The 24,516-nt window shown below is 44.2% G+C and overlaps 1 protein-coding gene across 4 annotated transcripts in view; it reads left to right on the top strand.

Moving 5' to 3' along the window:
• Positions 1 to 22,731, top strand: part of atp7a (ATPase copper transporting alpha) — a 38,890-nt gene extending 16,159 nt beyond the window's left edge. For 3 of the 4 annotated variants that reach the window (XM_041847126.2, XM_041847113.2, XM_041847117.2), the window contains 16 exons: positions 11 to 87; positions 506 to 728; positions 2,206 to 2,439; positions 4,436 to 4,527; positions 4,807 to 4,934; positions 5,149 to 5,303; positions 5,546 to 5,680; positions 7,657 to 7,851; positions 8,082 to 8,264; positions 8,535 to 8,606; positions 8,692 to 8,836; positions 11,178 to 11,324; positions 11,718 to 11,860; positions 12,177 to 12,380; positions 17,256 to 17,476; positions 21,853 to 22,731. In XM_041847126.2, coding sequence (XP_041703060.2) covers positions 11 to 87; positions 506 to 728; positions 2,206 to 2,439; positions 4,436 to 4,527; positions 4,807 to 4,934; positions 5,149 to 5,303; positions 5,546 to 5,680; positions 7,657 to 7,851; positions 8,082 to 8,264; positions 8,535 to 8,606; positions 8,692 to 8,836; positions 11,178 to 11,324; positions 11,718 to 11,860; positions 12,177 to 12,380; positions 17,256 to 17,476; positions 21,853 to 22,126 — 2,628 coding nt within the window. In that variant the 3' untranslated portion in view covers positions 22,127 to 22,731. Of the gene's footprint in view, positions 1 to 10; positions 88 to 505; positions 729 to 2,205; positions 2,440 to 4,435; positions 4,528 to 4,806; positions 4,935 to 5,148; positions 5,304 to 5,545; positions 5,681 to 7,656; positions 7,852 to 8,081; positions 8,265 to 8,534; positions 8,607 to 8,691; positions 8,837 to 11,177; positions 11,325 to 11,717; positions 11,861 to 12,176; positions 12,403 to 17,255; positions 17,477 to 21,852 lie in introns of those variants that run through there. The other variant, XM_041847133.2, reaches the window with a different exon arrangement.
• Positions 22,732 to 24,516: the final 1,785 nt, after the last annotated feature.

Here is a 24,516-nt window from a genome sequence, read left to right as displayed (position 1 = left end):
TGTTTATCAGAACCTGGGCTTCGAGGCATCTCTGGTGAAGAGGGATCGCACAGGCAGTCACCTGGACCACAGCAGAGAGATCACACAGTAATGGGAGGGGATGGGAGGTGTGGGATAACGGGCTGTTTGGGTTATGGAAGGGGATGGGAGGTGTGGGATAACGGGCTGTGTGGGTTATGGAAGGGGATGGGAGGTGTGGGATAACGGGCTGTTTGGGTTATGGAAGGGGATGGGAGGTGTGGGATAACGGACTGTTTGGGTTATGGAAGGGGATGGGAGGTGTGGGATAACGGGCTGTTTGGGTTATGGAAGGGGATGGGAGGTGTGGGATAACGGGCTGTGTGGCTAATATAGACATTTCTTCATCTCTTCTCTAAACACATATGGACCCAGAACTTAATCAAGCAGCTGACCAGTTACGTAACACTGTAGTTCTGGGTTAACCGAGATTACTCTGTCTGTCTCTGTCTTCGTACCTCATTCTCTCTCCCCTCTCTTCTCCCAGATGGAGGAAGTCGTTCCTGGTCAGCCTGTTCTTCTGCGTCCCAGTCATGGGGATGATGACCTACATGATCATAGTAGACCACCAGATCAGCACGTCTCACCAGCACAACGCCACCGCACAGGACCGTGAACACTACCACTCCACCATGTTCCTGGAGAGACAGCTGCTCCCAGGCCTCTCCATCATGAACCTGATCTCATTCCTCTTCTGTGTCCCTGTACAGGTAGGAGAAAGAGAGAGAGAGGGAGGGAGGGAGGGAGGGAGGGATAGATGGAGATGGAGAGAGAGGTGCTCCCAGGCCCCACCTTCATGAACCTCCTCTCCTTCCTCTTCTGTGCCCCTGTCGAGGGAGGGAGGGAGGGAGGGAGGGAGGGAGGGAGGGAGCAAGCTAGCAGACACTTGGGGCATATTCAAAAGAGTGCAAGGTTATAGAACATTCAGATATAAATATATTATGTAGAACAAACAAGACTATTGAATATAATAGATCATATCAGACTGAATAAGCCCCTGATTTAAAACAAGACTTAAACTATATATACAAAAGTATGTGGACACCCCTTCAAATAAGTGGATTCGGCTATTTCAACCACACCCGTTGCTGACAGGTGTCTAAAATCGAGCACACAGCCATGCAATCTCCATAGACAAACATTGGCAGTAGAATGGCCTTACTGAAGAGCTCAGTGACTTTCAACGTGGCACCGTCATAGGATACCACCTCTCCAACAAGTCAGTCAGTTCGTTACATTTCTGCCCTGCTAGAGCTGCCCCGGTCCACTGTAAGTGCTGTTATTGCGAAGTGGAAACGTCTAGGAGCAACAACGACTCAGCCGCGAAGTGGTAGGCCACACAAGCTCACAGAACGGGACCGCCGAGTGCTGAAGCACGTGGCGCGTAAAAATCGTCAGTTGCAACACTCACTAGCAAGTTCCAAACTGCCTCTGGAAGCAACGTCAGCAGAATAACTGTTCGTCGGGAGCTTCGTGAAATGAGTTTCTATGGCCTAAGATCACCATTCACAATGCCAAGCGTCGGCTGGAGTGGTGTAAAGCTCGCTGCCATTGGACTCTGGAGTAGTGGAAACGCATACTCTAGGAAATCTTAACGTTACAGCATACAATGACATTCCAGACGATTCTGTGCTTCCAACTTTGTGGCAACAGTTTGGAGAAGGCCCTTTCCTGTTTCAGCATGACAATGCCCCCGTGCACAAAATGAGGTCCATACAGAAATAGTTTGTCAAGATCGGTGTGGAAGAACTTGACTGGCCTGCACAGAGCCCTGACCTCAACCCCATCAAACACCTTTAGGATGAATTGGAATGCCGACTGCGAGCCAGGCCTAATCACCCAACATCAGTGCCTGACCTCACTAATGCTCTTGTGGCTAAATGGAAGCAAATCCCCGCAGCAATGTTCCAACATCTAGTGGAAAGCCTTCCCAGAAGAGTGGAGGCTGTTATAACAGCAAAGGGGGGACGAACTCCATATTAATGCCCATGATTTTGGAATGAGATGTTCGATGAGCAGGTGTCCACATACTTTTGGTCATGTAGTGTATCTTTCTAAGTAACACAATACTTAACTTAGATAATAATCACCATTTGTGACCCAAGTGTGAAAGCCGTTTTCAAATCAAACCTGAAATGAATATTTTTCCTGATCTAACATTTACTCTTGTCCCATTCCTCTCTTTAGTTTATTGGCGGGCGTTACTTCTACACCCAGGCCTACAAGGCCCTGAAACACAGAACAGCCAACATGGACGTGCTCATCGTGCTGGCCACCTCCATAGCCTTCACCTACTCCGTGGTCATCCTCATGGTCGCCATGATAGAGAGGGCAAAGGTCAACCCCATCACCTTCTTTGACACGCCCCCCATGCTGTTTGTCTTCATCTCCCTGGGACGCTGGCTGGAGCAGATTGCCAAGGTATTGGACCTATGTGTCTTCTACAACGGGGCTGCCCAACCCTCTTCCTGCAGATCTACCATCCTGTGGGTTTTCAGTCCAACCCTAATTTTAAAACACCTGATTCTACTTATTAGCTGCTCAACAAGACCTTAACTAGCTGAATCAGATACGCTAAATTAGGGTTGGACTGAAAATCTACAGGACAGACAGTAGCTCTCCAGGAAGAGAGTTGGGCAGCCCTGATCTAGAAGATATGCTTCTACATCTTTATATCAACATACAGTAGTAACTCCGAAGCATGGTGCTATTTCTGTAGCCAGAGTACGTCTCTTTTTAATGATAAGTTATCCGTTTGTGTCATAGCTAAAGTACAGTGGGGGGGAAAAAGTATTTAGTCAGCCACCAATTGTGCAAGTTCTCCCACTTAAAAAGATGAGAGAGGCCTGTAATTTTCATCATAGGTACACGTCAACTATGACAGACAAAATTAGAAAAAAAAATCCAGAAAATCACATTGTAGGATTTTTAATGAATTTATTTGCAAATTATGGTGGAAAATAATTATTTGGTCAATAACAAAAGTTTCTCAATACTTTGTTATATACGCTTTGTTGGCAATGACACAGGTCAAACTCTTTCTGTAAGTCTTCACAAGGTTTTCACACACTGTTGCTGGTATTTTGGCCCATTCCTCCATGCAGATCTCCTCTAGAGCAGTGATGTTTTGGGGCTGTCGCTGGGCAACACGGACTTTCAACTCCCTCCAAAGATTTTCTATGGGGTTGAGATCTGGAGACTGGCTAGGCCACTCCAGGACCTTGAAATGCTTCTTACGAAGCCACTCCTTCGTTACCCGGGCGGTGTGTTTGGGATCATTGTCATGCTGAAAGACCCAGCCACATTTCATCTTCAATGCCCTTGCTGATGGAAGGAGGTTTTCACTCAAAATCTCACGATACATGGCCCCATTCATTTTTTCCTTTACACGGATCAGTCGTCCTGGTCCCTTTGCAGAAAAACAGCCCCAAAGCATGATGTTTCCAACCCCATGCTTCACAGTAGGTATGGTGTTCTTTGGATGCAACTCAGCATTCTTTGTCCTCCAAACACGACGAGTTGAGTTTTTACCAAAAAGTTCTATTTTGGTTTCATCTGACCATATGACATTCTCCCAATCCTCTTCTGGATCATCCAAATGCACTCTAGCAAACTTCAGACGGGCCTGGACATGTACTGGCTTAAGCAGGGGGACACGTCTAGCACTGCAGGATTTGAGTCCCTGGCGGCGTAGTGTGTTACTGATGGTAGGCTTTGTTACTTTGGTCCCAGCTCTCTGCAGGTCATTCACTAGGTCCCCCTGTGTGGTTCTGGGATTTTTGCTCACCGTTCTTGTGATCATTTTGACCCCACGGGGTGAGATCTTGCGTGGAGCCCCAGATCGAGGGAGATTATCAGTGGTCTTGTATGTCTTCCATTTCCTAATAATTGCTCCCACAGTTGATTTCTTCAAACCAAGCTGCTCACCTATTGCAGATTCAGTCTTCCCAGCCTGGTGCAGGTCTACAATTTTGTTTCTGGTGTCCTTTGACAGCTCTTTGGTCTTGGCCATAGTGGAGTTTGGAGTGTGACTGTTTGAGGTTGTGGACAGGTGTCTTTTATACTGATAACAAGTTCAAACAGGTGCCATTAATACAGGTAACGAGTGGAGGACAGAGGAGCCTCTTAAAGAAGAATTACAGGTCTGTGAGAGCCAGAAATCTTGCTTGTTTGTAGGTGACCAAATACTTATTTTCCACCATAATTTGCAAATAAATTCATAAAAAATCCTACAATGTGATTTTCTGGAATTTTTTTTCTCAATTTGTCTGTCATAGTTGATGTGTACCTATGATGAAAATTACAGGCCTCTCATCTTTTTAAGTGGGAGAACTTGCACAATTGGTGGCTGACTAAATACTTTTTTTCCCCACTGTATGTAACCGTACACTCCTGACCTGCTCCGTCTCCCCTCCAGAGTAAGACGTCAGAAGCTCTGTCCAAGCTGATGTCCCTTCAGGCCAGCGAGGCTACGGTGGTCACTCTCAACACGGACATGTCTGTACTCAGGTACTTCACTGAAGATCTCCTGTTTCTAGACCTGGAATTGGATAGCCTAAGGTGTTTCTGCTTTTAACCGAAACAGTTTCTGGCACTGAGATTAGGAATTGGATAAGGCAGGCTGTAGATATTTTGACACTATTTCAAGTGTTTTAAGTTTCATTTCAATGTTTAATCAGAACTGACTGCAGGCTGACATTGAACAGCAAACCCTTTTGGGACTTGGATATGGCATAGAACCAGTGTATTATAAATCCGACTACATGCGTATCTCTCTGTCCATGTCAGTGAGGAGCAGGTAGATGTGGAGCTGGTCCAGAGAGGAGACGTGGTCAGGGTGGTTCCTGGAGGGAAGTTCCCCGTAGATGGGAGGGTCATCGAGGGACACAGCATGGCTGACGAGTCTCTCATCACAGGTGGGTTACAGTGGAGGATCAACTCTGAGGATGCTGGAGAAGATGCATCTCAAGTCTGAAGCTTCTGAAGCTTCCTTTCCTTGTTTCCTTGTTTCCTTAACACTACTTTGAAATGACTGTTTCTCCAAGCACGGTTACTATTTCTCTGAGGAACGGCATTATTTATGTTGTGTTCCTGGCTAGTGCCTCATCTCGGATGTGTTTTGTGTCCCAGGTGAGGCCATGCCAGTGACCAAGAAGCCAGGCAGCTCAGTGATAGCTGGCTCTATCAACCAGAACGGCTCTCTGCTCATCACTGCTACACACGTAGGCCTGGACACGACCCTGTCTCAGATAGTCAAACTAGTGGAGGAGGCTCAGACATCTAAGGTGAGGGTGGTGGTGGTAATATGATAGCTTTTGTGTAAATGATATCCTGTTTCCTGGCGTCTGAGTTGGATAAGATATGTAGATATTTGTCAATATTTGCTTTTGACAGAACTGACCTTGGGCAACACATGGAGGATTCGTCTCAGAATTAATTTTTAAGTAGTTCTGAGCTGGAAGAGCTTTACCTCTGTGACTTATGCTTTAACCTTTTACCTCTGTCACCTCTGACCTCTCATCTGCAGGCTCCCATCCAGCAGTTTGCAGATAAGATCAGTGGTTACTTTGTCCCGTTCATTGTTGGGGTCTCTCTTCTCACTCTGTTCGCCTGGATCCTCATTGGCTTTGTCAACTTTCCACTGGTGGAAAAATACTTCCCTGTGAGTAGCCTTGATTATACTGATATCTATGTAAAACCTTTACTATGCTGATATCTATATAAAACCTTTACTATGCTGATATCTATATAAAACCTTTACTATGCTGATATCTACAGTGCATTCGGAAAGTATTCAGACGCCTTGACCTTTTCCACATTTTGTTACATTACAGCCTTATTCTAAAATGGATTAAATAAATAAAAATACTCATCAATCTACACACAATACCCCATAATGACAAAGCGAAAACTGGTAAGTATTCAGACCTTTGAGACTTGAAATTGAGCTCAGGTGCATCCTGTTTCCATTGATCATCCTTGAGATGTTTTTACAACTTGATTGGACGCCAACTGTGGTAAATTCAATTGATTGGACATGATTTGGAAAGGCACACACCTGTCTATATAAGGTCCCACAGTTGACAGACCAAACTGAGCAATCGGGGGAGACGGGTCTTGGTCAGAGAGGTGTCCAAGAACCCGGTGGTCACTGACAGAGCTCTAGCGTTCCTCTATGGAGATGGGAGAACCTTCCAGAAGGACAACCATCTCTGCAGCACTCCACCAATCAGGCCTTTATGGTAGAATGACCAGACGGAAGCCACTCCTCAGTAAAAGGCACATGACAGCCCGCTTGGAGTTTGCCAAAAGGCACCCAAAGACTCTTAACACCATGAGAAACAAAATTCTCTGGTCTGATGAAACCAAGATTGAACTCTTTGGCCTTTATGCCAAGCATCACGTCTGGAGGAAACCTGGCACCATCCCTACGGTGAAGCATGGTGGTGGCAGCATCATGCTGTGGGGATGTTTTTCAGTGGCAGGGACTGGGAGACTAGTCAGGATCGAGGCAAAGATGAACAGAGCAAAGTACAGAGAGATCCTTGATGAAAACCTGCTCCAGAGCGCTCAGGACCTCAGACTGGGGCGAAGGTTCACCTTCCAACAGGACAACGACCCTAAGCACACAGTCAAGACAACGCAGGAGTGGCTTCGGGACAAGTCTCTGAATGTCCTTGAGTGGCCCAGCCAGAGCCCGGACTTGAACCTGATCGAACATCTCTGGAGAGACCTGAAAATAGCTGTGCAGCAACGCTCCCCATCCAACCTGACAGAGCTTGAGAGGATCTGCAGAGAAGAATGGGGGAAACTCCCCAAATACAGGTGTGCCAAGCTTGTAGCGTCATACCCAAGAAGACTCAAGGCTGTAATCGCTGCCAAAGGTGCTTCAACAAAGTACTGAGTAAAGGGTCTGAATACTAATTTAAATGTGATATTTCTGCTTTCTTTATTGATAAATTAGCAAAAATGTCTAAACCTGTTTTTGTTTTGTCATTATGGGGTATTGTGTGTAGATTGAAAAATATTAAGTCAATTTTAGAATAAGGCTGTAACCTAACAAAATGTGGAAAATGTGCAGGGGTCTGAGTACTTTCCGAAGGCACTGTATGTAAAACCTTTACTATGCTGATAGCTATGTAAAATCTTTACTAAGGGTGTATTTAGCTAAATCATTCCACTTAAATCTGGTATTTAAATCATTTAAATGTAAATCCCGTCTCCTCTTTGTGAGCGCAGTATGGGAAAGCCCTAGTGGGGAATCATGTGTAACCTGTCCACTTCCTGTTTAAACAGTGGAGACTGATCAAGTGGGGAATCTGCTGTCACCTGTCCACTTCCTGTTTAAACAGTGCAGACTGATCAAGTGGGGAATCTGCTGTCACCTGTCCACTTCCTGTTTAAACAGTGGAGACTGATCAAGGGAAAGAGAGGTCAACATTAGAAAAAAAAATGTAACTCAGACTGTTCCCCTGTTTCACTCTCTCTCACTCTCTACAGGGCTATGATAAGACCATCTCCAAGGTGTAGACTACCCTGTCTAAAGTCTCTCTGTCTCCTTCTACAGGGAGGGCAATGATCAGAGCATCTCCAAGGTGTAGACTATCCTGTCTAAAGTCTCTCTGTCTCCCTCTACAGGGCTATGATCAGAGCATCTCCAAGGCAGAAGCCGTGATCAGGTTTGCCTTCCAGGCCTCCATCACGGTGCTGTGTATCGCCTGCCCCTGCTCTCTGGGCCTGGCGACCCCGACAGCTGTGATGGTGGGCACGGGGGTGGGCGCACAGAACGGCATCCTCATCAAGGGAGGGGAACCACTAGAGATGGCACACAAGGTGAGTGTGAAGAAGATGCTATCAACCAATCAATAGTCGGTCACTAATTACATCATATTGATAGTAAAAATAATTTGTTAGGTTTGATATGTTATGCCTCATGTTTGTAGTCAGAATCTAATTATATGCAACTGTTGCAGTAACTGGGGTATGTTATTAAATTGTCTGAGAATCGCTATACAATTGCTTCCCTTATTCCTAACTTGTTACAAAAACGGTCTATTTTGCAGATCCAGACAGTGGTGTTTGATAAGACTGGGACCATCACCTACGGAGCTCCTGAAGTAATACAGCTGAAGATTTTAGTGGAGGGGAACAGGATGCCTCGCTCCCGCCTGCTGGCCATTGTAGGGACTGCAGAGAACAACAGTGAACACCCACTGGGAGCTGCCATCACCAAATACTGTAAACAGGTGAGTCTGATTCCATCACCAAGTACTGTAAACAGGTGAGTCCACCTGAACCTCAGTCCTACAGCTGATGGGTAGGAGACTGGTTGTGAGTTGATACAAGTGTCTGGATGACCTCATATTTGGGCCCTATCTGTCATTGTGGGTCCAGATGAAGTGTACTAATCTGTTTCTCTGTCTCAGGAGCTGGGTACAAAGTCCCTGGGTGGGTGGACAGACTTCCAGGCCATATGATAAACTAAACCTCTGTGTGTTTCTGTCTCTCTGTCTCAGGAGCTGGGTACAGAGTCCCTGGGTGCGTGTACTGACTTCCAGGCTGTACCAGGCTGTGGTATACGATGCCAGGTCAGTAACACCGAGACCCTGCTCAGACATCATCATGAGGACAGTGACGGCTGTATAATTAACTAAACCTGTGTCTGTTTGTTAGGTCAGTAATACAGAAACCCTGCTGAGACAACATCAGGAAGACGGTGACAGTGAAGACAACCAGAGAAACAGTATTCTGGTCCAGATCAGTGACTCCAGGACCAGGCCAGGCTCACACCCGCTCATCATGGACCCACAGCCTCTCAGTACGTACTGGGATATGTAGTCCAAAATAGGACCAATATTTTAAAAAGCGGAATGGAAATACATTCCTAAATTACCCCTTATTGTCAATGATTATTCAGCATCAGGCCTAAAGATTCCCCTGTTCTGTTTCTGCTGCATCGATCAAATGCATGCTATACATTCTGCGTACATTCTAGGCTACGTTCTAGTCTAACCCATATTCCCCCTCTCTGTTCCTCTATAACCCTGGTGCAGTAGTCTAACCCATATTCCTCTCTGTTCCTCTATAACCCTGGTGCAGTAGTCTAACCCATATTCCTCTCTGTTCCTCTATAACCCTGGTGCAGTAGTCTAACCCATATTCCTCTCTGTTCCTCTATAACCCTGGTGCAGTAGTCTAACCCATATTCCTCTCTGTTCCTCTATAACCCTGGTGCAGTAGTCTAACCCATATTCCTCTCTGTTCCTCTATAACCCTGGTGCAGTAGTCTAACCCATATTCCTCTCTGTTCCTCTATAACCCTGGTGCAGTAGGCTAACCCATATTCCTCTCTGTTCCTCTATAACCCTGGTGCAGTAGTCTAACCCATATTCCTCTCTGTTCCTCTATAACCCTGGTGCAGTAGGCTAACCCATATTCCTCTGTTCCTCTATAACCCTGGTGCAGTAGTCTAACCCATATTCCTCTCTGTTCCTCTATAACCCTGGTGCAGTAGGCTAACCCATATTCCTCTCTGTTCCTCTATAACCCTGGTGCAGTAGGCTAACCCATATTCCCTCTCTGTTCCTCTATAACCCTGGTGCAGTAGTCTAACCCATATTCCTCTCTGTTCCTCTATAACCCTGGTGCAGTAGTCTAACCCATATTCCTCTCTGTTCCTCTATAACCCTGGTGCAGTAGTCTAACCCATATTCCTCTGTTCCTCTATAACCCTGGTGCAGTAGTCTAACCCATATTCCTCTCTGTTCCTCTATAACCCTGGTGCAGTAGGCTAACCCATATTCCTCTCTGTTCCTCTATAACCCTGGTGCAGTAGGCTAACCCATATTCCCTCTCTGTTCCTCTATAACCCTGGTGCAGTAGTCTAACCCATATTCCTCTCTGTTCCTCTATAACCCTGGTGCAGTAGTCTAACCCATATTCCTCTGTTCCTCTATAACCCTGGTGCAGTAGGCTAACCCATATTCCTCTCTGTTCCTCTATAACCCTGGTGCAGTAGTCTAACCCATATTCCTCTCTGTTCCTCTATAACCCTGGTGCAGTAGTCTAACCCATATTCCTCTGTTCCTCTATAACCCTGGTGCAGTAGTCTAACCCATATTCCCCCTCTCTGTTCCTCTATAACCCTGGTGCAGTAGTCTAACCCATATTCCCCCTCTCTGTTCCTCTATAACCCTGGTGCAGTAGTCTAACCCATATTCCTCTCTGTTCCTCTATAACCCTGGTGCAGTAGTCTAACCCATATTCCTCTGTTCCTCTATAACCCTGGTGCAGTAGTCTAACCCATATTCCTCTCTGTTCCTCTATAACCCTGGTGCAGTAGTCTAACCCATATTCCTCTCTGTTCCTCTATAACCCTGGTGCAGTAGTCTAACCCATATTCCTCTCTGTTCCTCTATAACCCTGGTGCAGTAGTCTAACCCATATTCCTCTCTGTTCCTCTATAACCCTGGTGCAGTAGTCTAACCCATATTCCTCTCTGTTCCTCTATAACCCTGGTGCAGTAGTCTAACCCATATTCCTCTCTGTTCCTCTATAACCCTGGTGCAGTAGTCTAACCCATATTCCTCTCTGTTCCTCTATAACCCTGGTGCAGTAGGCTAACCCATATTCCTCTCTGTTCCTCTATAACCCTGGTGCAGTAGTCTAACCCATATTCCTCTCTGTTCCTCTATAACCCTGGTGCAGTAGGCTAACCCATATTCCTCTCTGTTCCTCTATAACCCTGGTGCAGTAGGCTAACCCATATTCCTCTCTGTTCCTCTATAACCCTGGTGCAGTAGGCTAACCCATATTCCTCTCTGTTCCTCTATAACCCTGGTGCAGTAGGCTAACCCATATTCCCTCTCTGTTCCTCTATAACCCTGGTGCAGTAGTCTAACCCATATTCCTCTCTGTTCCTCTATAACCCTGGTGCAGTAGTCTAACCCATATTCCTCTCTGTTCCTCTATAACCCTGGTGCAGTAGGCTAACCCATATTCCCCTCTCTGTTCCTCTATAACCCTGGTGCAGTAGGCTAACCCATATTCCTCTCTGTGCCTCTATAACCCTGGTGCAGTAGGCTAACCCATATTCCTCTCTGTTCCTCTATAACCCTGGTGCAGTAGGCTAACCCATATTCCTCTCTGTTCCTCTATAGCCCTGGTGCAGACAGGATCCTACGTGGTGTTGATAGGGAACAGGGAGTGGATGAGGAGGAACGGACTCCAGATCAGACCTGATGTCGACGAGACCATGACTGAACATGAAAGCAGGGGACGCACTGCTGTACTGGTGGCTGTCGACAGTGAGTTCTGAATAGCCTTCGGAGTTTCCAACCATTTCATCCATTGTGTTGCTGAGTCTATAACCACTCTCTCTCTGTCTCTCTGTCTCTCTGTCTCTCTCTCTGTCTCTCTCTCTGTCTCTGTCTCTCTCTCTCTCTCTCTCTCTCTGTCTCTCTCTCTCTGTCTCTCTCTCTCTCTCTCTCTCTCTCTCTCTCTCTCTCTCTCTCTCTGTCTCTGTCTCTGTCTCTCTCTCTCTGTCTCTCTCTCTGTCTCTGTCTCTCTCTCTCTCTCTCTCTCTCTCGTCTCTCTCTCTCTGTCTCTCTCTCTCTCTCTCTCTCTCTCTCTCTCTCTCTCTCTGTCTCTCTCTCTCTGTCTCTCTCTCTGTCTCTGTCTCTCTGTGTGTGTGTGTGTAGGTCTGCTTTGTGCCATGATAGCCATAGCAGACACAGTGAAGCCAGAGGCAGAGTTGGCGGTTCACACCCTGCAGGCCATGGGTCTGGAGGTTATTCTGATGACTGGAGACAACAGCAAGACGGCACGGGCCATCGCTGCTCAGGTAGGGGACAGGACTGGACTGGCTGGGTGGTGTTGACGTAGGTCACGGGATCCATGTACCCATTTCATCTTCCCAACTCATAGGTTAGTCAAGCCACCAACAAGCTGTGTTTAGGAGACTACGTAGTCTACTACATGCAAATATAATGGCTTGGGATTTTGATGAATGTATGCACTAAAAACCAGAACATTCTTTGCAGATGAAAAGGAATGTCGTTTTGTAAGTCACTCTGGATAAGAGCGTCTGCTAAAGAACCCACATGTAGTTTTCTAGTGGCTTGTGAACTGTAATTTAGCTGTCTCTGTCTCTCCTCCAGGTGGGTATCAGGAAGGTGTTTGCGGAGGTGCTGCCATCCCACAAGGTGGCCAAGGTAGAGCAGCTGCAGCAGGCAGGGAAGAGGGTGGCCATGGTGGGTGACGGGGTCAACGACTCGCCCGCTCTGGCCATGGCAGATGTTGGCATCGCCATAGGAACTGGCACTGACGTGGCCATAGAGGCAGCTGACGTGGTGCTGATCAGGGTGAGGAGAAGAGGGCAAGACTGTGAGTGTATGGATGGATGGATGTTTACCTGTCTGGCTGATAATCTCTACATGTTAATATGTCTGGCTGATAATCTCTACATGTTAATATGTCTGGCTGATAATCTCTACATGTTAATATGTCTGGCTGATAATCTCTACATGTTAATATGTCTGGCTGATAATCTCTACATGTTAATATGTCTGTCTGTCTGATAATCTCTACATGTTAATATGTCTGTCTGTCTGATAATCTCTACATGTTAATATGTCTGGCTGATAATCTCTACATGTTAATATGTCTGGCTGATAATCTCTACATGTTAATATGTCTGGCTGATAATCTCTACATGTTAATATGTCTGGCTGATAATCTCTACATGTTAATATGTCTGGCTGATAATCTCTACATGTTAATATGTCTGGCTGATAATCTCTACATGTTAATATGTCTGGCTGATAATCTCTACATGTTAATATGTCTGTCTGGCTGATAATCTCTACATGTTAATATGTCTGTCTGGCTGATAATCTCTACATGTTAATATGTCTGTCTGGCTGATAATCTCTACATGTTAATATGTCTGTCTGGCTGATAATCTCTACATGTTAATATGTCTGTCTGATAATCTCCATGTTAATATGTCTGTCTGATAATCTCTACATGTTAATATGTCTGTCTGATAATCTCTACATGTTAATATGTCTGGCTGATAATCTCTACATGTTAATATGTCTGTCTGTCTGATAATCTCTACATGTTAATATGTCTGGCTGATAATCTCTACATGTTAATATGTCTGGTTGATAATCTCTACATGTTAATATGTCTGTCTGTCTGATAATCTCTACATGTTACAGTTTTTCTCAGTCGCTTTGGTGCATTTTTCACATCATCCCTAACATGTGCAAAATAATAAGTGCATTTCTCAGAACAATTTGTACAAACTGCAATATACAATAGATATGTTTCTAAAGCTAGTCAGTCACTAAAAATCCTTAGTACATCTCTCAAAAGTAAATATTCATGCCAATGATCATGTCAGTGTCATTAGAATGATAAGTCATTGAGTCATTGTTCACGAACAAGGTTGTCAAAATGTTTAGGCATGTTGTCAATGGAACTGTGTACTTTGACAGTATTACCTGATGTAAACTTAGGCTACAGTTTGGATGACAGTTACTGTATTGAAAATGCACAAGGCTGCACTTCTATGGCATATATCAATTTCAACAGTACTATTTACATATTACTGTATGTGGGTTATTGATTGAAAGAGACTGGACAACCCAAGGGGCACAAAGGAAAAAAAACTAAATTAGAAAGAAACACAGGAAACCACCCCTAAGGCACAACTTTGCCCACAGCACTGTTCTAGTGCTGTCTCTACACATCCAGACGTTCCTGTCTGTCAGCCCACATATTCTCATCCACATCACACCGGATATTTTCCCTTCCAATGCAACGTGGAAAGAATCTTTTGGAATGCCTTATCCATCCTCTGCAGGCGTCTACTGTGGTGTCCTCACATGCTGCATCCATTGCAGCCAGCAGGGTCATCTGTGTGTGTGGCTGACGATCGTACACCTTCCACCTCCATGCTGAAAAGAACTCCTCAATTGGGTTAAGGAATGGTGAATAAGGTGGGAGGAATTCTATGAGCATCCTCGGGTGGGTCACAAACCATTGCCTTATGATGTTTGATCGATGGAAACTCACATTATCACAAATGACCACATACTTTGGCAAATCCTCTCTAAACAGACCCCTCTCATCATCAGGGATGAGAGCCCTGTAGAGAGTCTCTAAAAAGTTGAGTAGATGCTGGGTGTTGTATGGCCCTAAAAGGGGGATATGGGTTAGGACACCATGCTCCGAAATAGCAGCACACATGGTGATATTTCCTCCCCGTTGGCCTGGCAAATCCACAGTAGCTCTGTGACCGATGATATTCCGACCCCGCCTTCTGCATTTGGTCAGGTTGAAGCCAGCCTCATCCACGTATACAAAGTTGTGAGAGGGTTCACTTGATTCCAACTCCATTATACGCTATATCCCAGAACACACAGTTGAATTTGTTTTGGTAAGGAAGAGTGACATAAAATGTACATATATTGCATGTTCCTTCCACAGCAATGGAAATGTGTGCAGTTTATGCTTACTGTACTATGTAACACTATAAAATGTTGCTGTAAAGTAGTTACATAGATATATGTTTTACCTGTACATACTGGTACCGTAGCTCCTTAACTCTGTCCTCATCTCAACCTACAGCTGTTTCATACTCATCTGGTTTCTATGCAGCACCCTGTCGATGGTTGAGATGCTAACCGTATGGATGTTTTCAAAGACATCGTTGTCTTCTATAATGGTCCTTTGTATTTCCCTGAGTCTCATGGCATTGTTTGCTCGGACCATGGTGCAAATAGCCTCCTCCTGTTGAGGTGTGAAAAGGCGTCCTCTGCCACCGGTTTGAGGTAATCTTGCAGTCCTATGTGTGGAAAAATGCAGTGATGCATCGCACACTTTCACATAGACAAAAACTATGCGAACACACATTTTACTGTAAAACATACAGGTGGGTGCATGTAAGGTGCAGTATGTATCTGTATAGAGTATATTTCTGTATGCTGTGAAATACAAGTGGACTACTGTAATATGAAGCATTGTAGGAAGTATACAGTATACTGCTTATATACAGTAACAGTGCACTGTACATTGGTGGACATACCTGTTCTCTCTTAGAAACGTTTGTACTATTGAGGACACGGTTGATCTCCCAATATTCGGCTGCACCCTTCGACCCGCCTCAGCCATTGTAAGGCCATGATTGACAACATGGTCTACAATAGTGGCCCTTATGTCATCAGATATGCGCCTATGTCCTCTTCTGCCTCTTCCTCTGTTTTGCCTTCCACCACGCATCCTTGCTCCTCTTCTTCCTCCTCTTGGCTGTTGACCCTGTTCGTTTCCTGGTCCATCCATTATTGGAAAATTGCAACTCTGTGTTGTGGTCTGTCTATATATGCTTGCCAATTGATTCTTCATGAGATGCACCTTTGAGCAATTTAGACAACTGGTTGATTGTTGGTTGAACTAACACTTTACATTCCTTCATGAGTGAGGGTTAATTTCACCTGCACGATTCAGCAATTTACGTTTTTGTACAAAAGGTCTAATAGAAATGTGTAAAACTATGCTTGACAGTTTATGACAAATAGTTCAACAATTTTGCATGTAATGGCTTATGCAAGGAACTAATGCCTAGATGTTTTGAGGGGTAAGACTATTCAACAGAGAACCATCTACTATATTTTGATCAACATGACATGAGCAATTGAAAATGTGGAAAAAAGCTGACACTTGTACATTATCAATTGCAATATGTACAAAAGCAATTGCAATTTGTTCAAAGGAATAAGAAATTGCTTTAATGATGTGCACAAGTGACTAGATGATTTGGAATTTGTACAAGTAGTATCAAGAATTGCACTTTTGATCTAAGAAATGCACCAAAGCGACTGAGAAAAACTGTAATATGTCTGTCTGTCTGATAATCTCTACATGTTAATATGTCTGGCTGATAATCTCTACATGTTAATATGTCTGTCTGTCTGATCATCTCTACATGTTAATATGTCTGTCTGATAATCTCTACATGTTAATATGTCTGTCTGATAATCTCTTGTCCATTTTGTTGTCTGATAATTCTACATGTTAATATGTCTGTCTGATAATCTCTACATGTTAATATGTCTGTCTGTCTGATAATCTCTACATGTTAATATGTCTGTCTGTCTGATAATCTCTACATGTTTGTCTGTCTGTCTGTCTGATAATCTCTACATGTTAATATGTCTGTCTGATAATCTCTACATGTTAATATGTCTGTCTGTCTGATAATCTCTACATGTTAATATGTCTGTCTGTCTGTCTGATAATCTCTACATGTTTGTCTGTCTGTCTGTCTGATAATCTCTACATGTTAATATGTCTGTCTGTCTGTCTGATAATCTCTACATGTTAATATGTCTGTCTGATAATCTCTACATGTTAATATGTCTGTCTGATAATCTCTACATGTTAATATGTCTGTCTGTCTGATAATCTCTACATGTTTGTTTGTCTGTCTGTCTGTCTGTCTGATAATCTCTACATGTTAATATGTCTGTCTGATAATCTCTACATGTTAATATGTCTGTCTGTCTGATAATCTCTACATGTTGTCTGTCTGTCTGTCTGATAATCTCTACATGTTAGTATGTCTGTCTGTCTGGATAATCTCTACATGTTAATCTGTCTGTCTGTCTGATAATCTCTACATGTTAATATGTCTGTCTGTCTGTCTGTCTGATAATCTCTACATGTTAATATGTCTGTCTGATAATCTCTACATGTTAATATGTCTGTCTGATAATCTCTACATGTTAATATGTCTGTCTGATAATCTCTACATGTTAATATGTCTGTCTGGATAATCTCTACATGTTAATATGTCTGTCTGTCTGATAATCTCTACATGTTAATATGTCTGTCTGTCTGATAATCTCTACATGTTAATATGTCTGTCTCTCCCCATCTCGCTCTCTGTCTCTCCCCATCTCTCTCTCTCCCCCCATCTCTCTCTGTCTCTCCCCATCTCTCTCTCTGTCTCTCCCCCATCTCTCTATCTTCCCTATCTCTCTCTCTCCCCATCTCTCTCTTCCCCATCTCTCTCTCTTCCCATCTCTCGCTCTCTCTCTCCCCCATCTCTCGCTCTCTCTCTCCCCCCTCTCTCGCTCTCTCTCTCCCCCCTCTCTTGCTCTCTCACCCATCTCTCTCTCTCTCACCCATCTCTTGCTCTCTCCCTCCCATTTCTCTCTCTCCTTGTCCAGAATGACCTGCTGGATGTGGTCGGGAGTATTGACCTGTCCAAGAAGACCGTGAAGAGAATCAGGATCAACTTTGTGTTTGCTCTCATCTATAACCTGGTGGGGATCCCTATCGCTGCTGGTGTGTTCATGCCTGTTGGTCTGGTTCTCCAGCCATGGATGGGTTCTGCTGCCATGGCCCTCTCCTCTGTCTCTGTGGTGCTGTCCTCTCTACTACTCAAATGGTGAGTTAGCAGACTGGCCCGTTTCCCATCAAGCTGTGGTATTTGAGTGTGTGTGTGTGTGTGTTAGCTCTCCTCGGCACCTTAGTTACTCTAAATCCAGCACTGAACTACAACTTGTAGTGCCTTATTGTTTCTGTATCTAACTCTCCTCTCTGATTGTAGCTACACTAACTCTCCTCTCTCTGATTGTAGCTACACTAACTCTCCTCTCTGTTTTAGCTACACTAACTCTCCTCTCTGTTGTAGCTACACTAACTCTCCTCTCTGTTGTAGCTACACTAACTCTCCTCTCTCTGTTTTAGCTACACTAACTCTCCTCTCTGTTTGTAGCTACACTAACTCTCCTCTCTCTGTTTTAGCTACACTAACTCTCCTCTCTGTTGTAGCTACACTAACTCTCCTCTCTCTGTTTGTAGCTACACTAACTCTCCTCTCTCTGTTTGTAGCTACACTAACTCTCCTCTCTCTGTTTGTAGCTACACTAACTCTCCTCTCTCTGATTGTAGCTACACTAACTCTCCTCTCTCTGTTTGTAGCTACACTAACTCTCCTCTCTGTTTGTAGCTACACTAACTCTCCTCTCTGTTGTAGCTACACTAACTCTCCTCTCTCTGTTTTAGCTACACTAACTCTCCTCTCTGTTGTAGCTACACTAACTCTCCTCTCTGTTTGTAGCTACACTAACTCTCCTCTCTGTTGTAGCTACACTAACTCTCCTCTCTGTTGTAGCTACACTAACTCTCCTCTCTCTGTTTTAGCTACACTAACTCTCCTCTCTGTTGTAGCTACACTAACTCTCCTCTCTCTGTTTTAGCTACACTAACTCTCCTCTCTGTAGCTACACTAACTCTCCTCTCTCTGTTTGTAGCTACACTAACTCTCCTCTCTGTTGTAGCTACACTAACTCTCCTCTCTGTTTGTAGCTACACTAACTCTCCTCTCTCTGTTTGTAGCTACACTAACTCTCCTCTCTGTTTGTAGCTACACTAACTCTCCTCTCTCTGTTTGTAGCTACACTAACTCTCCTCTCTCTGTTTGTAGCTACACTAACTCTCCTCTCTGTTTGTAGCTACACTAACTCTCCTCTCTGTTTGTAGCTACACTAACTCTCCTCTCTGTTTGTAGCTACACTAACTCTCCTCTCTGTTTGTAGCTACACTAACTCTCCTCTCTCTGTTTGTAGCTACACTAACTCTCCTCTCTCTGTTTGTAGCTACACTAACTCTCCTCTCTGTTTGTAGCTACACTAACTCTCCTCTCTCTGTTTGTAGCTACACTAACTCTCCTCTCTCTGTTTGTAGCTACACTAACTCTCCTCTTTCTGATTGTAGCTACACTAACTCTCCTCTCTGTTTGTAGCTACACTAACTCTCCTCTCTGTTTGTAGCTACACTAACTCTCCTCTCTGTTGTAGCTACACTAACTCTCCTCTCTCTGTTTGTAGCTACACTAACTCTCCTCTCTCTGTTTTAGCTACACTAACTCTCCTCTCTCTGTTTGTAGCTACACTAACTCTCCTCTCTGTTTGTAGCTACACTAACTCTCCTCTCTGTTTGTAGCTACACTAACTCTCCTCTCTCTGTTGTAGCTACACTAACTCTCCTCTCTCTGTTTTAGCTACACTAACTCTCCTCTCTCTGTTTGTAGCTACACTAACTCTCCTCTCTGTTTGTAGCTACACTAACTCTCCTCTCTCTGTTTGTAGCTACACTAACTCTCCTCTCTGTTTTAGCTACACTAACTCTCCTCTCTCTGTTTGTAGCTACACTAACTCTCCTCTCTCTGTTTGTAGCTACACTAACTCTCCTCTCTCTGTTTGTAGCTACACTAACTCTCCTCTCTCTCTGTTTGTAGCTACACTAACTCTCCTCTCTCTGTTTGTAGCTACACTAACTCTCCTCTCTCTGTTTGTAGCTACACTAACTCTCCTCTCTCTGTTTGTAGCTACACTAACTCTCCTCTCTCTGTTTGTAGCTACACTAACTCTCCTCTCTCTGTTTGTAGCTACACTAACTCTCCTCTCTCTGTTTGTAGCTACACTAACTCTCCTCTCTCTGTTTGTAGCTACACTAACTCTCCTCTCTCTGTTTGTAGCTACACTAACTCTCCTCTCTCTGTTTGTAGCTACACTAACTCTCCTCTCTCTGTTTGTAGCTACACTAACTCTCCTCTCTGTTTGTAGCTACACTAACTCTCCTCTCTCTGTTTGTAGCTACACTAACTCTCCTCTCTCTGTTTGTAGCTACACTAACTCTCCTCTCTCTGTTTGTAGCTACACTAACTCTCCTCTCTCTGTTTGTAGCTACACTAACTCTCCTCTCTCTGTTTGTAGCTACACTAACTCTCCTCTCTCTTGTTTGTAGCTACACTAACTCTCCTCTCTGTTTGTAGCTACACTAACTCTCCTCTCTCTGTTTGTAGCTACACTAACTCTCCTCTCTCTGTTTGTAGCTACACTAACTCTCCTCTCTCGTTTGTAGCTACACTAACTCTCCTCTCTCTGTTTGTAGCTACACTAACTCTCCTCTCTCTGTTTGTAGCTACACTAACTCTCCTCTCTCTGTTTGTAGCTACACTAACTCTCCTCTCTCTGTTTGTAGCTACACTAACTCTCCTCTCTCTGTTTGTAGCTACACTAACTCTCCTCTCTCTGTTTGTAGCTACACTAACTCTCCTCTCTCTGTTTGTAGCTACACTAACTCTCCTCTCTCTGTTTGTAGCTACACTAACTCTCCTCTCTCTGTTTGTAGCTACACTAACTCTCCTCTCTCTGTTTGTAGCTACACTAACTCTCCTCTCTCTGTTTGTAGCTACACTAACTCTCCTCTCTCTGTTTGTAGCTACACTAACTCTCCTCTCTCTGTTTGTAGCTACACTAACTCTCCTCCTCTCTGTTTGTAGCTACACTAACTCTCCTCTCTCTGTTTTAGCTACACTAACTCTCCTCTCTGTTTGTAGCTACACTAACTCTCCTCTCTCTGTTTGTAGCTACACTAACTCTCCTCTCTCTGTTTGTAGCTACACTAACTCTCCTCTCTCTGTTTTAGCTACACTAACTCTCCTCTCTCTGTTTGTAGCTACACTAACTCTCCTCTCTCTGTTTGTAGCTACACTAACTCTCCTCTCTCTGTTTTAGCTACACTAACTCTCCTCTCTCTGTTTGTAGCTACACTAACTCTCCTCTCTGTTTGTAGCTACACTAACTCTCCTCTCTCTGTTTGTAGCTACACTAACTCTCCTCTCTGTTTTAGCTACACTAACTCTCCTCTCTCTGTTTGTAGCTACACTAACTCTCCTCTCTCTGTTTGTAGCTACACTAACTCTCCTCTCTGTTTGTAGCTACACTAACTCTCCTCTCTCTGTTTTAGCTACACTAACTCTCCTCTCTCTGTTTGTAGCTACACTAACTCTCCTCTCTCTGTTTGTAGCTACACTAACTCTCCTCTCTCTGTTTGTAGCTACACTAACTCTCCTCTCTGTTTGTAGCTACACTAACTCTCCTCTCTCTGTTTGTAGCTACACTAACTCTCCTCTCTCTGTTTGTAGCTACACTAACTCTCCTCTCTGTTGTAGCTACACTAACTCTCCTCTCTGTTGTAGCTACACTAACTCTCCTCTCTGTTGTAGCTACACTAACTCTCCTCTCTCTGTTGTAGCTACACTAACTCTCCTCTCTCTGTTTGTAGCTACACTAACTCTCCTCTCTCTGATTGTAGCTACACTAACTCTCCTCTCTCTGATTTGTAGCTACACTAACTCTCCTCTCTCTGTTGTAGCTACACTAACTCTCCTCTCTGTTTGTAGCTACACTAACTCTCCTCTCTGTTTGTAGCTACACTAACTCTCCTCTCTCTGTTTGTAGCTACACTAACTCTCCTCTCTGTAGCTACACTAACTCTCCTCTCTCTGTTTGTAGCTACACTAACTCTCCTCTCTGTTTGTAGCTACACTAACTCTCCTCTCTGTTTGTAGCTACACTAACTCTCCTCTCTGTTGTAGCTACACTAACTCTCCTCTCTGTTTGTAGCTACACTAACTCTCCTCTCTCTGTTTGTAGCTACACTAACTCTCCTCTCTCTGTTTTAGCTACACTAACTCTCCTCTCTGTTTGTAGCTACACTAACTCTCCTCTCTCTGTTTGTAGCTACACTAACTCTCCTCTCTCTGTTTGTAGCTACACTAACTCTCCTCTCTCTGTTTGTAGCTACACTAACTCTCCCTCTCTGTTTGTAGCTACACTAACTCTCCTCTCTGTTTGTAGCTACACTAACTCTCCTCTCTCTGTTTGTAGCTACACTAACTCTCCTCTCTCTGTTGTAGCTACACTAACTCTCCTCTCTGTTTTAGCTACACTAACTCTCCTTCTCTGTTTGTAGCTACACTAAGCCCAGCGCTGAGCTGCTGGAGTCTCGTCTGGGCAGTCAGAAGAGACACGCTGCAAGCCTATCAGACGTCAGCGTCCACATCGGCATGGGCGAGCTGCGCCGCCCCTCCCCCAAGCTGAGCCTATTGGACCGCGTCGTCAACTTCAGCCGCGCCTCCATCAACTCCCTCCAATCAAAGCACTCCCTCAACAGCATGGCCCTCAGCGACCCCGACAAACACTCATTGCTTGTGGGGGAGGCCCGCTGCGAGGAGGAGTTTGTCTGAGGCTAGGTTATGCTAAGCTATGCTAGTCTATGCTAATTTAAGCTTGGTTTAGCCATTATATGCTAGGCTAGGCTAAGCTAAGCTAGGCTACGCTACGCTAAGCTAACTTAAGGTAGCGAAGGCTAACCCATGCTAAGCTAAGTGGGTTACATAGGTTAATTGCCCCATCCATCTACACAGGTGCCCCCAGGGCAGCATCTTTTGACTTGAAAAAGCCTTTCTGTAGCCCTTCACCCTCTGACTGACTGACTGACAGTGTTCACTCCAATGGATGCCTGGGAGGGCTTCATGTTCACTCTACCGCTGCCAGTGTCTTTTGTCAATGGCCACTTGTACCCTCAGGGGACGGGGTCTTACACTAGGGTTTAGAGGAGCTCTGACTCTTTGTCCAGGGGGTTAAGAGCTTCTGCTGAAAGATGACGCGGGGTTCATTAGGAAGACTGCAGTGCTATCTTTTTCTATGTGCTTATAATATGAAGGTTTGCAGAGACAATCTTTGACATCTATCCAAAGACACTCTAAAATGGTGCCCCATGTAAAAGTGTACTTAATATGAGTGAAGAAATAAAATAAAAAATCCTTCTGAGAGAGCAGAAGTGTATTAATTATGCTGTTGTATAATATGATTGTATAATTAAGCAATAAGGCCCAGGGGGTGTGGTATATGGCCAATATACCACGGCTAAGGGCTGTTCTTATGCGCAACGCGGAGTGCCTGGATACAGCCCTTAGCCGTGGTATATTGGCCATATATCACAAACCCCCTAGGAGCCTTATTGCTATTATAAACTGGTTACCAACGTAATTAGAACAGTAAAATGAAATGTTTTGTCATACCCATGGTATACAGTCTGATATACCATGGCTTTCAGCCAATCAGCATTCAGGGCTCAAACCACCCAGTTTATAAGAGTATTTATATTAGCCTTATTTAAAAACTAAAACAATGTCACAGTACTTATTTGTACTTTGTCATATATTTTCCTTGGAAAACAAAGGAATGTTGTTGAGTATATACCAATGTAATTTGTCATCCATGTTTCCAACATAAACATTATTTTCTCGAATCAGGAAATATATACTGTATGTGAGCAATCATTTTAAGAATGTACAGGATGAAGTATAAACTCTAAGGATCCCTTACTACAGAACGCTCATGGAACCATTTGTACCAGTAAACGTTACTATACCCTCTGTAGCTCAGCTGGTAGAGCACGGCGCTTGTAACGCCAAGGTAGTGGGTTCGATCCCCGGGACCACCCATACACAAAAATGTATGCACGCATGACTGTAAGTCGCTTTGGATAAAAGCGTCTGCTAAATGGCTATTATTATTATTATTATTATTATTACCCTCTCAAAGTTCAACACATTCCAAAGATAACACCATGCTGAGCAGGAGTCTTCAGGGGGACCATGGTTCTTTGAACTGAATGTGTACGGTGATAAGGACACTGATTGGGATACTACTATGCTGAAGTGGTCCAAATGCTGCCTATACAATCACCTGACAGTCTGCTATACCAGTGCTGATCTAGGGTCAGGTCCCCCCCCCCTGTCCATATCTGATTCATTATCATCTAAAAGGGTAAACTGATCCTAGATCACCACTCCGACTCAGACTTGTGTAGCTGATTGACAAGTCTGCTTTACCACAGTACATTTTATTGACCGAGTTTCTCATGGAACAGCAATGAAGAAGAATCGGAATTAGAATTGCAGTTTAATTACGAAATTGACTGGCTTATTAGTAACACAGGCTGAGTAAAACAGCCAGTGGTCAGTTATTGAATGTCAGAATGATTCACTGTGAATGAAACAACCGATGTTACATGGTGGAAGTAATGTGTGATTGGGACATTTTTGAAAACTTGTGCATTGTCAAATAAGATGTAAGGGTGGAGAAAAGATTCTGCAGAGCCGTTCTCCTTGTCTGGAGCATATTTCCTGCAATCCTTCCTTCCTCTCTCTGTTATTTCCATGCGATGGATGTCATTGGTACTTGATTTAACCCTGGGTCTCAGAGAGCACCAGGAAGACTTGGGTCAGTAACAACTGGGTCTCAGAGGGCACCAGGAAGACTTGGGTCCGTAACAACTGAGTTTTTGGTAGATGCACCACACAAGGATGACTGAAATAAAGTTTTAAGTTGCTTTCCAAATGTCATTCAAGACTTGTATATTGCGTGAGAGACTATGAAACACCCAATGTGAAGTTAGCAGGACTAAAAGGTAGAAGGATAGTAGATTGTGAGTCCTCTTCATTCATATTGAAGGCATCTGCTTGTTAGTTGAACTGTCAAGTAGTGGCTTGTCATTTGGATTACATGCATCTGCATTGCTGTGCTGTCACCGTGACTATTATGAATGATGCAATCATGCAACACAACG

This window comes from Coregonus clupeaformis, chromosome 3, assembly GCF_020615455.1.
Source record: "Coregonus clupeaformis isolate EN_2021a chromosome 3, ASM2061545v1, whole genome shotgun sequence".
Lineage (NCBI taxonomy): Eukaryota > Metazoa > Chordata > Actinopteri > Salmoniformes > Salmonidae > Coregonus > Coregonus clupeaformis.
Note: the sequence above shows the minus strand (reverse complement) of the source record. Positions and strands in the feature narration are given on the sequence as shown.